Source organism: Pavona decussata, unplaced genomic scaffold (assembly GCF_977016875.1).
Source record: "Pavona decussata unplaced genomic scaffold, jaPavDecu1.1 SCAFFOLD_59, whole genome shotgun sequence".
Taxonomy (NCBI): Eukaryota; Metazoa; Cnidaria; class Anthozoa; order Scleractinia; family Agariciidae; genus Pavona; species Pavona decussata.
This window is the reverse complement of record NW_028145481.1, coordinates 1,631,488-1,648,333: the sequence shown is the minus strand read 5'-3', so window position 1 is coordinate 1,648,333 and position 16,846 is coordinate 1,631,488. Positions and strand designations below refer to the sequence as shown.

Genomic DNA, 16,846 nt, shown 5'->3' with positions numbered 1-16,846 from the left:
AAGGATCGGAAACTACTTTATCAAACATGTTAGGTCACGGATATAAGGAAAATACTAAATGTCTTGATTTTCATGCCATTTCTCCCATTTAATTTCTAAAAAATGTATGGAGCACAGTAGGAAGAATATCATTTTTGATAAAGAGCCTTTGAGGGTCAATGCGATCACTTGTGGTCGGTATAATGGCTGTAACGGGCACTATTGTCAAATTATCAATGTTACATATGCAAGGGAAATTTGAAAACGTCAGTTTTTCTTGTCAGGCAACCACATGCAAGAGCCTGTCCACTCCCGCTTTGAACGTAAAGATAACGTAACAACAATGGAGCAGGTCAATTTAAAAACAGAAAAAAAAAGTTTTTATAACTGTTCAAATTTACATAAATCATGAATTTTCGACTGCTTGCAACTGAAACGAAACGAAATGCGTCAGCTATAATGATATATTTCACACTGGCTGCAACAAGAGTCAAAGAAATAAATTACAAAGTGAGAAACATCTTTGTGAACGGTCAGTGTTATTGAACTGCCTGAAATGTTTGAAAACTTAAGCAAACAAATGATATCGTAAGCATTAACATTAACAAACACAATTTAATTAACAAACACATTTTGTCCCCAAATACAACTCTGTAAAGCTTAATATTTTCACAGCCGTTAAAACATTCTCACTAATTTCCTCAAAAAGATTTGTGATAATAATTTTGCTTTCAACGAACTACATTCATTTGCGAGGCCATTGTATCTACTTTGTTCCATAGACGTGAAGGTAACCAGAAGCATTTTGGATTCGATCGATTGAGTAGTTAAAACTCGGCGAATAATAAATCGTTATTAATCGTTAACCGGCTAAATTTCGGTCGATATACGTTAAGAATGAATTGATGCACTCCAAATGTCAAATGTGTTTGGAAACTTGCGATTAGCATTTTAAATGAAAACCATTACAAACAAGAAACTTACCTAGAACTGTGGGAACAATCTCCAATAGAAAAGCAGGCACAATCCTGAAGAATGCCATGTAGCTAGAAGAAAGTGACTCAATCGTGTAACGGCCGTTTTTTTAAATTGAAAAACCAAAGATCAGAGCTGCAAGCTTTTATAGTGCTATAACTTGAATTAAGCATTCGTTTGGCTTAAGAGTTCGTCCAATGAATAATTGAACTTTATCGTTTTCAACGCTGATCGCAGTATTGTATGCCAGCCACCTGCTTCACAAAGTGAGTTGGGGTAATGGACAAATGCCCTTTTAAGGAGTTAAGTTTTCAACTAAGCATAGACATGGATATCATAACACAAGCGTATCTATGACAAAATAAATAAAGAACGTTACGAAAGGAATTAAGCGAAGTTGTAAAGTTGGAACTTTTAAAACATCTGTTGGGAATGATGCAAAAGATATAAGAAAGAAATAAACAAAAATATTCGATACCGCAAACAATCAAACAATCACATGCATGAAACAAAGTATCATCTTGAGATGCAAAAAGACGCTTTCGCAATTGCAAGGTAAAAACTTGCATTTTCAGTCTACTTTATTTACTAACCTTATGTTGGATTTCTGGATGTCGCCAAAACTTCAAGCCAGCACCGACATTAAACGGAGACGAGAGAAAACATGTTCTCTTGAAGAAAAGTAATCAAAACCAGTAAAGGAACTCCTGAGGAACACTAATTTCAAGTAAAAATAGATTTTAGTTTTCATTTCAAAAATTCGTTCTCATGGTAACGTGAACTTCAAAGAACACTAACCGACCATATTAAATTTTTCGTCAGCTAAATTTCTGAAAATGTCCTGACGTTTCAGGGCGTTTACTCAAACATGAAATAAGTAATTCAGGTTCAAAGTGGCCGCGGCTAGAATTCCCCCCCCCCCCCCCCTCCAACGTTCTCGATAGCTATACGCTTCAGAAACTCATTGCAATATACGGCAGAAGAAAGGTAATATACTCAGGCGAAAGGAAGGCAATTGTTAGAAGTTTTAAAACTCATTTAGAACACTTTCACCTGCAGTTGTCTCAACCTCGTTCCCAGGGTCCCTTCTCTCCGTCTCTCGAGGAAAGACCCTGGTTGCGGCTGGATGTGAGTGAAACTGAATTCCATTTCCTTCCATAAGTTACTCTTTGGTTGTATTGTTTAGTAGATGCGAGTTTGCCAGCATAAAACCTCGTAGAGTAGTTCTATTTTTCGTTAACTTGTTTGTATGGTGTTGTTTCATTTACGCTTGTGAACACCGGTGCAAACCTTTAATTTACTGTGTGACATCTGGCACCTTTAAATTTACACCTTCCTGTAGTCATCAGGCAATAAAAACGCAGTTATAAGGGCCTTGTCACCGGAATGTTGTTGTATTTCAGTCGAAACTGCAGAATATTTGACGAAGTGCCTTTGCTTAAAGATGAAAACTTCTCTTACGTGCAGCATTGGGAGGAAAATAATAAGTGTTGTCTTCAAGGGCAACTTCAAAAGAATTGAAAAAATTCGCCAATTGTCTCTGGTTACAATTAATTTCCAACTTCACCGTCCTCATCCAGAGATATAATTACTTAAGTAATACTAGTATCTCTGCACTGGTAGGGTAATCGTTAAAAAAGAACATCACTTCAACGTTTCCGTCGGTACAAATATGTCTTTTGGCTATTCAAAATGACACTAAATTTAGGTGGCATTGCCCCTTAAGAAAACAATTGACAGCCTCAGGATATATTTCTTTCTTTACTGAGACAGAAGAAACAGATCAATGACGTCACAGAAAGCATAACGAAACAGCTAAAACGCTTGGTCTCTTCTCTCTGCAGTCACAGACCTACCTGCGTACGACCCAGGGTTCGGATTCAGTAGGGGGGAAGGGTGGGGGACAAGGGGGCCGCCCCCCCTTTTTTTTCAGTCTTGTATATTTAAAGAAATTGTACCGTCTTTCGAATGGTATTATGCACTAAATCGTTGTAAAGTCTGTATTCTGAAGCCTTAACTTTTGGTCACAGATGCTCCCAAAGCAGAAAATCCATGAATGTGAATTTTTCATTGCGGTGGTGGTGAGGGCCGGATGGGTTGGCCCTTGTGCTCTCCCCACAATTTCTTCAGCCCCCTCTTTCTGGATCCGCCCCTGCAACCAAAGGATGGAGCAAACGGCAAGGTCCTCTTAACATTTACAGATACTTTACAGAAACATACTACCCTAAGGTGTACTCGAAAAGTAGTTCACATTTCTTCTTTTATTAGAATTGTTATTCATTATGAGTTTTGACCAGTTTTCCTCAGGAACAAAAGGGAGTAGTACCCAAACAAGACGAAACTTTTGACTGCAGATCTCTTGTACTAGTAATGCATGTGCCAGCTAGACGTCGCTTTATGCGTAAATAAATCAAACTGATTGCAGGGCTGAAACTACATCAAAAGGCAATTTATTTCTCGCCCTGAAGAAGACTAGTGGCACTAGTTGAAATATTGGCCCAAACAAGCATAGCTTGCATATGGCCGTTTTGGTCTGCAACACTAAGAAAATAGAATAAGCAGCAAGCTTTAGCTCAGTCAGGACGAAGAAGGTATAACGTTCAGGGAACAGTTCTCTATTGAATACAGTGTACTAATAATGATACACTTTAGTACAATATATTGAATTCCATGAATTCCACACTGCTAACTGCTGAATTAGCGCACTGCTAACTACAATAATGTTCCCGATATATACCCTTCTAAACTCCACCCATTTGAGCAGGACATGCATATTTTATTTTTAAGTACAATGGAACCTCGATTTAATAACGAACTTCTATATAACGAGGTCTTCGGTATAACGAACGACATTCTCCAGCTCAGCCTTTTAAAATGTATAGAAAAGAACTTCGATATAACGAACCCATCTCCCTGGTCCCTTGGCACTTCGAAAAATCGAGATTCCACAGTAACTAGTCTTAAGGTAAAGCGGTTTCCAATTCAGTGTCGTAAAACCAAAACCAAAGTAATTACTCTGACCAATCGTAACAGATGCAAACAGCACAATGAACCAATCAGAATTCGAAGCAAATACGTGTAATCGGCGTCAAGCGCTGGAAAACGCGTGCGGCCAAAACACGATTGGTTTTGGTTTGGATTCCCATTGATTGAGAAAGTGGCGCGGGTTGATTTTAGCCAATCACAGAACATAGTAATGCAAAACCAGAGTAATCGCGAAATTTTTTCGACACGCAATTGAAAACCGCCCTAATTTCTTACAACATTAATAGCCTGTAAATAAGGTTGTTTTACAAAATCATCTAGCGTTTAGTTACATAGGAGCACCAGGCTTTTGGTAAAGGAATAAATCCTGTTTCTTACGTGGTATGACAATCTTCTGCCATAACGTTAACATTTGCACTGCTATCAAAGTGTAATATAAATACAATTCACGTATAATTTTTTTCCACTACAATTTAATGGCTAAATTACAAAATCAGGCGATTAGATTGTTAACGCAGGCCAGCCAAGATATCCATAGTGATACAACACGATTCTGCTCTGCAGCGAACCGTACCACCATATTCTATAGATATATCGTTGAACGTTGTCTCTCCTAACAAGATTCTCCTTGAGTCAAAATATGAAGATATCCATATTATAATTAAGCAGTGCACCGCACTTTTCCACACTGCACCAGTGCTGTGTTTTCTCTATAAGACAGACTATTTTAACTATTCCTGTTTTCAACAGGAATCCATTTTGTTGATTCTGCAGATGGTTTAACATCTGGGCCCAGTTGTTCAAAGCCCCATTAAGCAAATCCTGGATTAGCATGAACTTTGATCCCAGTTTATTTACTAATCAATGACGACTCTTCAAAAAGGTTTTGTCCCTCAGTTTGACTGAGACTTTTCTTTACCATTAGCCTTAAATCAGCCTTTAAAAACATGAAAACCTTGATTAACTTTTAATCGTAGATTAGCATTAATCGGCTTTTGAACAACCGGCCCTGAACTCTAACCTTCCACTCGGTCTCCCATCGTGGGTTAGCGTAAGTTACGTTTTTAATTAACTACCGGGCAACAGAATTTATACCGAGTGTCCCGTAAAAGGTGCGGCACGAACTCAATTTTTTCTATTCAATGTTAAACGCATCAATATCCTTTTTAGCAATTTACACGTTCATGTTCGGGTTTAGCTTTGTACTGGCCCTTAATATCGTGCGATATTATATTGAAGACATTAAGTCCAAACGGCAAAAAAGGACTCTCTGAGATTCTAATTTCCAATATGGAAACGCTGAGGGAGTAATCACAGAGAGAAATTTCAGACTTAATTAATTTGAAATTACGAGCATGATCACCCCAGAATTGAAACACATCTAACCAAATTATAATACCTGTTAATTCAAGATTCAAACTGGTTAGAAAATATGTGGTAACAAACTTGCCGTACATATATATACAATCAGTTTTACAAACAGTGTAGAAATATCACTAGTGAACGCACACTAACCTATACAGTCAAACATCATTAATCCCAAACCTTACGTAGATCATTACTCGCGATCATGCAACAAACAAGTACGCGCAGATTCAACTAATTGAGGAGTTGTGATTGGTGCGATTATGATCAAGGGTGCTTACCACTTACACAGAAAACCTGAAATTACGGTTGGAAAATAAAATGGCACGCGACGTTCTATTTAAAGGGAAAGGTAAAATATAATTCTCGAAGACGAGTGTTCAGTGCCAATATGTAGAAATTAAATAATTTCTACATATTGGCACTGAACACTCGTCTTCGAGAATTATATTTTACCTTTCCCTTTTTATAAGTACAAGTGCCACGCAGCTAACGGAAATTTTCGACGTTCTATTTATAACGTTTCTGAAACTTTGGGCCTCCAGTTAAAGTGATTATTTTTAATGTTCCGTATTGGTGCTGTTTACTTCTTATCCATCTACCGTTAGGGAAAGTTAGATCAACTGATAATTACGTCTAAGGTTTCCATCTTAGTGGTTTGTGTAAATGGTAAGTGCCCCGACTTGCTTCTGCAAAAGAGCCTGCAACTGAAATCTCTGTAGAGAAAACCTTATGTATAATTTGGTATAAACTATGAACATACTCCTTAGTGGGAAGAGAAAAGAAAGGAAATGCGGCAAGCGGAGGAAAGCGGCTTTTCTAGCCCCCTGGTCTAGCTCCACATGTCGATTATTTTTAGTTATTCTCATTTCCACTAAGGAGGCTTAGTTTGGTGAGTTTGCAAGTTAAGGTTAAAATGAATTACTTTACAGGCGAGATTCATCTGCAAATCGGACCTCGTAGATGTTCTCGTCCAACTTCTGCATTCCAGTCTGTAAAGAGCAAAGATGAATAGTTACGATGATTGTCGATAATACACCAAACAGGAAGAGGCTTTTAAACAGAAGGAAGGAAGCTTGTATCACTTAGAACCGAAAGCCCAGCACAGAGCAGACATGAGATATTTTCACGCCCTGAGACCTATGTAGCGACTGAATAGTTAGGATTAAAGAAGGAGATCATTCAGGTCTTGAACTTTAGCCCGTGTAGAAACTGATCTCATCCATTTTGCTATATATATGCTTCGTTGACAACGTTGTCCTCACTGTCGTTTATCTATAAAGAACAAGAGGAACATGAACGACTTAGCCACCTTTGTCCCCAAGGGAGGGAAAATTTTTTCAGCCTTTAATTAACAAAATAATAAGACTACACTCAGCCTCATAGTGTGAAGGTTGAAGCTGAAAATGAAACAAATAGACATAGACGTCTATGTCGTACAGAACTCACGCCTTAGGTGAGGAAACATTCTCAGAGAGAATCATTATTTTTATTCCATTTAAATTTCACCTTTAAAACTTTTAATATTATCTGTAATCTCCCCAAATATTCCGTCTGATCTTATCACGTGGTCGGTAATATCTTATCCAAGCAAAGTCAAGCATTGTTGGGTGGTCGGAGCCACTACCTCCGCACTCTTTTTAAAAGGCAGATGCTCTCTGAAAGTGTTCATCTAATGACAAATTTTCAAGAAACGGGTTGCATGCCATTAGAATAGGGGAAAACAGAAGCCTAGTTTTCTGTTCAACCGTAACGTGTCGAGCTCCTCTATGCGGTATCAGACGGCTACCCCCTTCAAAAATGTGAGCGTTTTAGTAAACAATTTTCAGGAAACGGGTTACATGTCATTAAAATAGGGTATACTGAGGCCTAATTTTCTGTTCAACTGTAACGTTTCGAGCAGTTCAATGCTTTAGAAGACACAATCCCCTCCAAAACTATGACCGTCACAAACACACTAAAGCATATTCAGTGTTCGCTATTAGAGCAGAAAAGCAGTCAGAGGATATACAAAGGCACACTCAGGAGGGCCACCTGGTTCTGAAACTTATCCCTAGCCTGCTCATGTGGCACGACGAAAATAGGAGAATTACAAAAACTACATTCCCTGAATAAGATACCAGTGCATCTCTGGATTGCCCTCAAAATTATACTAGGGCTGCCTGAAGGTTTAGGAAAACGACACGACTGCTGAGAACAGATGGAGACATTCAGTCTTCCCTTTTTTCCAGGGAAAAATGAGATTTGGACGCACTGGAAATGGGATCTGGGGAAAACGTTGCACTGGCTACTGAAGTGGGCGTAAAAAGAAATTGCCCGTTCAGGACCCTCCTAACAGGATAAGCACCGACCCACACAATAATGAAATCTAGAGTCCTCACCGGTGCACCATTTGCTGTTGTATATATACCGTTGGTGTATTGAGCCCGTGGCTTGCTCATTTGGCCCGCTTTCACTTCCCAGTAACCATCAAGTGCTATCATCTCCTGGCCTGTTTTACTTCTGTATTTAACCTTTTATAAGTAAAGAAAACGAGCAAATATTACATTCTCGAGTAAGCTTCTGGGTAAAGTTAATGGTTAGCTTTCAAATTTCATGGATTATTTGAGGAAAAGGCACTTCTTCTTGACGTGTTTCCATAAAATTCGTGAAAGTATTGTCAGAAGTTTATTGGAATAGAGAAAGCAGTTTCTTTCTCTTTTAATTTACAAACCAACTCAATATAACCTTTAAACTTCCAGTAAGCGAAAATGGCTTTCAAGCAACAAAGTATCCCGTCAGTATTACACTAAATTTTCTCTAGGTACGATTGGTTTAAATTGATCACTTGCATTGAAGGAAATTCTTTGATGAAAAGAACTCGCGCGCTAAAATAAAGCTCACATTTGGTTGTCTAATTCACAAACCGGGATTATACGTTATATAGGTTTTCAAATCAGTTCTATGAGCAACAATCACTCCGGATGGTCTTGACACAGAAAGACCACGAGGCCAAGCAATTACAAATAGTTAACAAGGCACACTGTACTAACAGTCACATAGAAAACCCATGCGTAAATAACGAAAGCAAGGAGCGCGCGCAGTTGCAGTGAGGTTTTCGCAGATACTAACGCCTCCTTTTTATCTTAGCTATTTTCAGTGTTTTCTCGGATAAGATCCTTACAATATTCACTGCGTAATGAGAATCACAAAATGAAAAGACGCGTCGAATTTATTACGTCATAACTTTAAACGAACAATTCCCAACCCCAGAAACTATATGGAGACTGGTACGAATTGTGGGATCGTTTGAGTAGACGGATGGACATGGCGCCGTTGAATGGTTTCCATCACCGTTGTAAAAGTTATATGTCAACACCCCTCACCTCAACCCCCCTCCCCCTCCCCCACCCGCCCGTCAAACGAACCCTCAGTCCCTCTCTCGTGCCAGATGTCATCGTTTCTTGAGTTGGGAATAGCGCATGTATGTACTCACTGCTAGGACAATTATAATCACAACAAGTATGAAGACAATTATGATGGCGACAATCAGCACAATGATCCACTTCTCGAGTGTTGAAGACTCTGTTGATGAGATAGTACAATCGCAAAGCTTTAATTCTGCTTGTAAAATAAACGTCCTACAATATTTCACTATTATTTTTTAACCATTTGATATGATTATCACATTAACAGTATTGAGCAAACAGTGCTATATAAAAATCTGCTTTGAAATTACATAAAATTGCCTTATTTAATTATAATAACAAAACATTTTGATAAGCATTTTAAGATAAAGATTAGCGACAAAAGAACATGACATTTCGACAACTCGATGTCGTCATTATCAAATGTAAAAATTCAGCATTTGAAGTAATATTTATCTTCCCGAATTTTTGAAAAGGTGGTTGACGACAACTTGAGCGCTTTTCGTAAAACTACACCTAGTCAAGGGGTTTTATGGCCTCGAGAAGGTTGAGAATGATGCAAAAGTGAGAAGAAAGGAAAGAGAAGAGAGAGAAGAGGGAAAACGACTATGCAACCGTTTTTTGTTATTATATTGTCCACTTTGGAGTTTTTTAAGGACAGAAAACCATTCGAACCACAGTCTCAAAGAAGCATGACTTGAGCAGGCCCGTTTTCAAAAATCCAGGTAGATATACAAGTATTGAGTTGTAAAAATGTAGTCCTCATATATTCGTGTAACGGCGTTTTTACAGACCTGTTTATTTTTCGATAAAGTTCCGACAAAGTCAGTCTCCCGAGGAAGTCTTGCCAACCAGTCTCAAACTTTACATAATTCTCATGTCAACCAGAATTAAAATTTTCGCGGCCGAAATAGTATTCCAATGCGTATCTAAAAATAGACCGATCTGTGAAAATGCCTAGCTGAAAGTCAGTATGGGAACTGTACGCTCTTAATAATGGTTTACTTATTTTAATTTATTAGATTTATTATATTAATCTATAACGCTGAACCTGGCATATTTACATTTCATAGTGATGGTCTGGAGCCTTCGAAATGTTCTTTTGTCGCTAATCTTTATTTTGAAATACAGTAGAACCCCGGTAATTAACTCGACCTCGGATAACTCGAACTCCCCCGCTAACTCAAACTAAGTCTAAATTCCCTTGGATTTGACCTAACATTTCAGTCATTTATACTCGGTTAACTCGAACTCGGATAACTCGAAAACCCCGCTAACTCGCACTAAATTTCGTTTCCCTTGGTCAAAATTTACCCCGATAACTAGAATCAGTCTTGTTCTTAAAACTCGCCACGGATGTCCATAGAGATATCCCATTAGCTTTTCTTATCGTGTGTGCCTAAGCAATAAAAACTTTACGGATAATAGAACGACACCGACGCAAAAGGGAACATAAATTGAGTGTATTAAATGCATTGTCGTAAGAATGCATAAACGACACAGTTGTTAAAAAATAAATTAGTTTCTCGTGAAATAAGTTTAATTTGCACTGTATTGTATACAGAAGTGCTGAAAATCAATAGACTATTAATCATTAACCTGGAAAATTGACTATTTTAATCGACCCCGATAACTCGAAACCCCGCTAACTCGAACATTTTTTCGTTTCCTTTCAGCGTTCGAGTTACCGGAGTTCTACTGTATATAATTATAATCTTGAGCAGTCTTAAAAGTATTTCAAACTACCTTACGTAATTCTGCTTTCCGAAAGTCCCTTTCCATTTTTATCTTAAGACTTCACACAGTAAGAGCTCCTTAAAATTAATGCACACTTAAGGAATTCTAAAAGTTCGAACTTTGACACTCCCTACAGTGCGTACTGCATGAAAGACTCCATAAAGTTTCAAGACTCTTAACAGTTCGTGCTGTAAGACCTTTAAAAGTTCGCCCTATAACTCTCCTGAAGCTCACACTTCGAGATTCCTTATTTAAAAGTGGTCACCCTAAAGGCCCAAACCATTTCAACATCGTCCAACACTGTTGAATCCAACATTGTTGGACGATGTTGCACAGTGTTAAACGAGGTGGCTAAACGAAATGAAATATGTTTGATGCAACACTTGGACGGAAGGGTCTGGGAACAAAATCTACCCAGCCTCCTTAGAAAACAAACCCGTGCGTGAGCGATCGACCTGTGCTTTGGACCGTCTTCTCGCTTTTCCTGGTCATAAAGTTTCACTTACTCCTTTGCCCTTTCTCTTTCTATTTGAAGAGAGATAGCTTGTGTTTAAGCTTTTGTCGTTGAGAGATTCAAAATTTTGATCTTTCGCCATACTGTAGCTTCAACACACACGCAGCAACGCGGGAAGCAAATATAAACAATAAATCATCGCCATGGATACCACTTCCCCCGAAGTTAGCTTAAGGGGCATGCACAATGCAACACTGTTGTTCACACCTGAGAACAAAAGAAATGTTGGACGATGTTGAAGACGATGCTTGATGGAATTCCAGCTTCGTTCAACATCATCCAACATCATGCAACATCGAGCAACATGGTGGCCAAACGAATGCAACATGTTGGATTCAACAATATTGGACGATGTTGCATCCCTTTGACTTGGCCTTAAGACTCTTAAAAGTGTGAGCTTTAAGACTCATTGAAGCTCCTTACAGTTGGAACTTTAAGACTACTTAAAATTCTACTTAAAGAATAGGAGAACCCTTAAGGTGCGCATGTATGTCTCCTTACAATGGGCACCTAAGGAATCCTTAAAGTTGGCACTGAAAGGCTCCTTGAAGCTGGAATTTTAAGGAGTAGGGGCTCGTAAAAATTCACACCTATCTCCTTAAAATGCAAACTTTAAGAATCCGCAATGCTCCTTAAATTGTACACTTTATAAATCCTTGAGGACAAAAATAGGATTTCTCAATTCTCTTTCCGGTCGTGCGTTTTTTTTGCCAGCTATAGCGCGCTAGCCAAGAATGGTAATTTCGAGAAGCCCACCCTTTAAAATCCAAGGTTTCACGCATTCTACTTAGTACATACTACGTCGTCTCCCTATTTTTACTTTAAACTAAAATAGAAATGATAGTGGAAGGAACAAGCTCTCTCCCTGGCTCTCTTTAGTAACAAAAGGAAATCCATGTTATTTTGACACTGTTAAAAAAAGCGGTATATCACCTTAAATGAGTACTGCAGCAAATGGCTAGATGGTTGTTTACATAAATTAAAAAGAACACCTTTAAGCAGGAAATGGTCGTTTCCTCTCATAATTCCTTTCACGGGTGTCAGCCTTACTTTCTTTGGACAGTTGTACTTTACACTTTTTAGTAAGGCAAACTGGATATTTAAAAACATTTCAATGCTCAATCCTTTCAGACAGTTACTTACAAACACCAGTACAAAAGAGCTTCTTCCAATTGGGTCTGAATGCTAAAATGGATCATCATGAAAACGCAACAACAACCATGACAACAGCATACCTGTTGGGGTGGGTGTTGGTGGTGTCGTTGTCGGCGTAACGTCTTCTGCTGTTATCTTGCCCAAAGTGATAAAATTTAGTTCGTCCGTTCCATTGGCTTTTTGAAATCCTTGGAGAATATTTGTGCTGGTCACGTTTGTGGTTGGCTCAAATATCATGTCAAAATCCAGCCCTACGCTTCCTTCGAAAATCCTATTATATTTGTTGCCCTTAAAGCCCGGAAATGTTTTCTTGCCGTATTCCACCAAGGTGGGGTCGACATCCTGAATGAGGGCGCGTGATCGAGGAGACTCAAGGTTCCCGTAGTCAGAGACGTATTCCCTGTCTCTGAGAGTCACTGTAATTGCAAACTCTTTACTTGGATTCTTACCTACAAGAAAAAACAATTGGTCGATTATTTCACCCTCTAACTCCTAACATCAAAGAACAAATTCTCCTATCTTGTCCCCATACTTAGCTTATAAAAGTACTGGGGAGAAGTTATTAAAATATCACGAAAATTCACCTTCACTTGGGTGATCATATCCTTATATTCTCATGACCTCAGGGGTTGAATAAGCATTGATATTTCAAGGAGAAATTTGATGCTCATCACTGTAAGGGCTTAAAGGGTTAAAGGACGCTCTGATACTTGATTTAATAAGATCGTGGACTAAGCCGAATGGTCCATCCACATGATCGGCCAAACAATTTTTCTGCAAATAAATTACAACCAATTGTTTGCATTAAACGTCATTTCTTTCAAAAGTAAACATTACTTCGTTTTGTTGACAATGGCCGTTTTTATACTACAGAACGAATAATGCGATGTTTGTTTTATGAATCTTTAGACAGATCTGATCAAACTCATTAATTGATATAAAGGAATGGGTAAGTGTGTGAGCTCTCTATCAATTTATCTTTAGGTTATATACAATTGCATTCTCCTTGCCTCTTTAATTTTTCTTAACCAACCGCAAAAAATTAAAAGCGCAATTAAGTTTACTTTATCTTACTTTCTCCACACTTTGTTCCTTGAAATTCTTGGGAGCACTCGCATTCAAATGTACTACCTGTCTTTGAACAGGTTCCACTATTAAAACAAGGATTCGGAGAACACGCATCGACATCTGAAATTAAAGAACAGGAGACATTATACACACTTGTACCTTGTGCCTTAAGTTGGTGCAGCTAAGTTCAAGTTCAAGTTAATTTATTCACCCTTATTCAAATAACAATAAAAAAAAACAATAATAGTAAGTAAGAATAGAATAGAAACAGAGGTGTATCTTTATACCGTGTTGAATTATGTATTTAAGTCAAAATCTTTATCAGCGAGCGACATGTCCCGGAAATTCGTCACAAACGGTCGTTTTATTTGTACTGACACTGATACACACCATTTGGTTTTGTTATCTTTTAAGGACGGTGCCTACTTTAACTAATTAAAGAAAATTATTCAACAATATTTGCAAAAAGCGCTAAAATACATAATGAATGGCTTTTTCTCCAATTTTTAACTTAAATAATCTATGATAAATGAGTGAATAAAACTTGTTAAGATCTTTTCCCCACATTCATAAACCGCGCAAAAATACCTTGGAATAAGAAGTCACCGTTCTTGATCGAAAACGCATCAAAGTCTGCCGAACCACAGCACAAGAAAAAAGCCTGGATGAGACTAGCTTGAACGGCAATGATCGAGCAATGTAAAAACATTATCCATCAAGTATCATGGAATGAAGTACGTGCATAGCGTATTCTATTGTGCATATTTTAGGTCTTATTTTCAGGACGTCGTCAATATAAAAGTGAAGAACAGTTGTAAAAGAAGATGTGACCTAATTTTACTGCACAATCGGATAGTTGCAGCCCAACGTATAGTAAAATATAAGACGAAAAATCTGTTTCAACTCCTCAAAGAATTCTCTACTTTTATATCTATACAAATCTTAACCACTTGCAATTGTTAGGGGGGGGGGGGGCTAAATTAACTACAGAATAAGGGCTGTTGCTTGGCGATTTTCAGCGCTGGCATTTTGTTATACTCTGTTTTGCAGCGTTTCATGGCGCGTTATTGGTAAAATGTATAAGGGTGAACAGATAGATTTTATCACACGCTTGTAATTAGCGCCAGTCCCTAACAATGTGGCAGAGAAAAAAAATCCCTAAAACTCGAAGAAAACGGGGAAGTTCCAGATTTTTCCACATAACGTCATAACTTCTATAAAAATTTAAATATCGAAAAAAACTAATACGTCACGTTTCGCACCTTGCAAATAAAAAAAAATTGTTCAAATAACTTATCTGTGAAAGATAGGGTGTCCAAGATGTGACAATTAGGAACTTTCCATAGCAACAATAGTCCATTTAAGTTAGTCTCCCCTTAAGGAGATAATATTAATATAATATAATATAATATAATATAATATAATATAATATAATATAATATAATATGATATAATATAATATAATATAATATAATATAATATGATATGATATGATATGATATGATATGATATGATATGATATGATATGATATGATATGATATGATATGATATGATATGATATGATATGATATGATATGATATACTATATTATTAAAAACTGCATCATTGTATAATGCAATTCGAGGGATTTGATTGGCTTAGCGGCCATGGTATATGAGCAATTATACCATGGCCGAGAAATGGCGACCATTAAATTACCTTCTGGTCGTTCTTGCACTGCGAAATCAGTAAGATCTAGCAATATTTCTCGGTTGTTTTTAATAAAACAATTATTCCACTTGCGCTTGTTGGATATGAGATGATTATAGCCAACTCGGCGCTACGCGCCTCGTTGGCTATCTATCATCTCATATCCAACGCGCGCTCGTGGAATAATTGTTAAATATACTATGATATAATATAATGTAATATAATATATTAATATATACCACACAAGTGAATAGTACTTTTCGCGCGCGCTGATTGGCTAGCTCTGAGGTCATTATCCAAGTACTATTCACCTCCGAGCAGCCGAAGAGAAACAAGATGGCTTCCCCTTTCGCCACGGTTACTTAAGAGGAAATTATTTCGAAAAACGAGGCGGCTGTTAAAAAAATACATAAATGGTAACAAAGTTTGGTTTGACGGCATTAAATGGTAACTCATTTAATTTTTTCAACCACATATTCTAAGGCGAAAAATGAAAATACAATCCCTTGTTTACGAAAACTACCGAGTACTAAAATTACAATGAAAACAATGAATCATCTAATATTTTTAATTATAATAAAATTTCGATATAACGCGCGCGCTGATTGGTTGAAACAGCGTGCTTTATCAGAGTACAGATGCACGGAGCAACGGTGTCACGCCATCAACCCGTTTGTGAAATTCCTGGACTTCTCTCTCGGTTTTATTTATTTATTACCATTATAGTTTTTTGATCCAGACGTCTTTTATAACCTAGAAAAAGGAAACGAGCTGGACATAAACCATCCTGTGCGCATACAAGGTGGAAAAAAAAACAGTACAAATAACACGGTGATTGAAAGTGAAGTTTCCGAAGAAGTTAGCGACTAAAACACAGAGCCAAGTAGAAATATACACAAACAGAGATTTGCAAACATGTCAACCGACGAGATGGTCGAAATTACATCGAAGGCAGAGACGATAAACACCAAAGATAGCATAAATTGGACAGCTCAAGTTTTAGAACGAAAGATGTAAAAATGACACAAGCTTAAACAAGTGTTAAAAGGTCCCGTAAACGCTCGTTAGCTACATTCTCGTACAAAAAGATCAAACAAAAACTTGAGAGAACTGAAAATTTAATTAGCTAACGAATACAAAAATATATAAGCTTACAAGATCCTTACATTTTTGGTGCAAGTTCTATTACGCCGCATCATGGCCACCTCCGCTCACCGCAGTGAAGCAACCCTCGGAAATTACAACGCTCGCCCTTCGAGTGAACAACTTACAGCTTGTTCAGATATCCTCTCTGGAGCATTGAGTGGGAAGCCACAGCAGTCACAGCAGCCCTTTTCCTAACGGTGTCAACAGTTCGAGCACTCCTCTTGCTCTCGTGAATTCGACTGTTATTCATTTACAAAACACAGCGCAGCAGTTGGTTTATTACCGGCCGCAAGCTTTAAAGCAGTTTGTTTTCGAATTGCCATGTTGATGACGTCCAGATTTTCACGAGCCACAAATCCACCTGATGTCAATGAACATTTAACTTTTCCATCCTGATTTTTAAAAGGGAAAAATGAAGAAGCGCTGACGCTACTGGTGTTACATTCGAAGTGAGCAAAGATTGTAAACTTTGATGCCTTGTTTTGACATGTCTGTCAGCTTTCGTGTTGTTCAACCAATCAAATCATTTGAAACAATCTACAAGGATTGTGATTGGCTTATTTTAGCGTGCTTTATCAGAGTACAGATGCACGCTGACGCCAGATCTGTTCGTTCGGAAAACGAAGTTGGTTTTGAAAATGAGGGTGAATGCGTGGGGAAATAACACAATTCTTTATCATAAAACAAATAAAGAAGCCTCGGCTGTGCTCTGTTCTGTTGTAAAGCACTTAGGAAGCGGCTAAAGCACTCAAGAAGTAGGGAGAAACACTCGACTACGTCTCGTGTTTCCCCCTACACTTCTTTCGTGCTTTAGCCGCTTCCTGC

At 37.9% G+C, this 16,846-nt stretch overlaps 1 protein-coding gene across 1 annotated transcript in view; it reads right to left on the bottom strand.

Moving 5' to 3' along the window:
- Positions 1 to 3,388: 3,388 nt before the first annotated feature.
- The window catches only part of LOC146479357 (uncharacterized), a 44,782-nt gene continuing 31,324 nt past the window's right edge, over positions 3,389 to 16,846 (bottom strand). Inside the window, exons 15-20 of the mRNA XM_085110873.1 lie at positions 13,192 to 13,305; positions 12,198 to 12,566; positions 8,780 to 8,868; positions 7,686 to 7,817; positions 5,812 to 6,296; positions 3,389 to 5,640 (exon numbers count right to left, since the gene is read on the bottom strand). Coding sequence (XP_084966999.1) covers positions 6,231 to 6,296; positions 7,686 to 7,817; positions 8,780 to 8,868; positions 12,198 to 12,566; positions 13,192 to 13,305 — 770 coding nt within the window. The 3' untranslated portion in view covers positions 3,389 to 5,640; positions 5,812 to 6,230. The remainder of the gene's footprint in view (positions 5,641 to 5,811; positions 6,297 to 7,685; positions 7,818 to 8,779; positions 8,869 to 12,197; positions 12,567 to 13,191; positions 13,306 to 16,846) is intronic.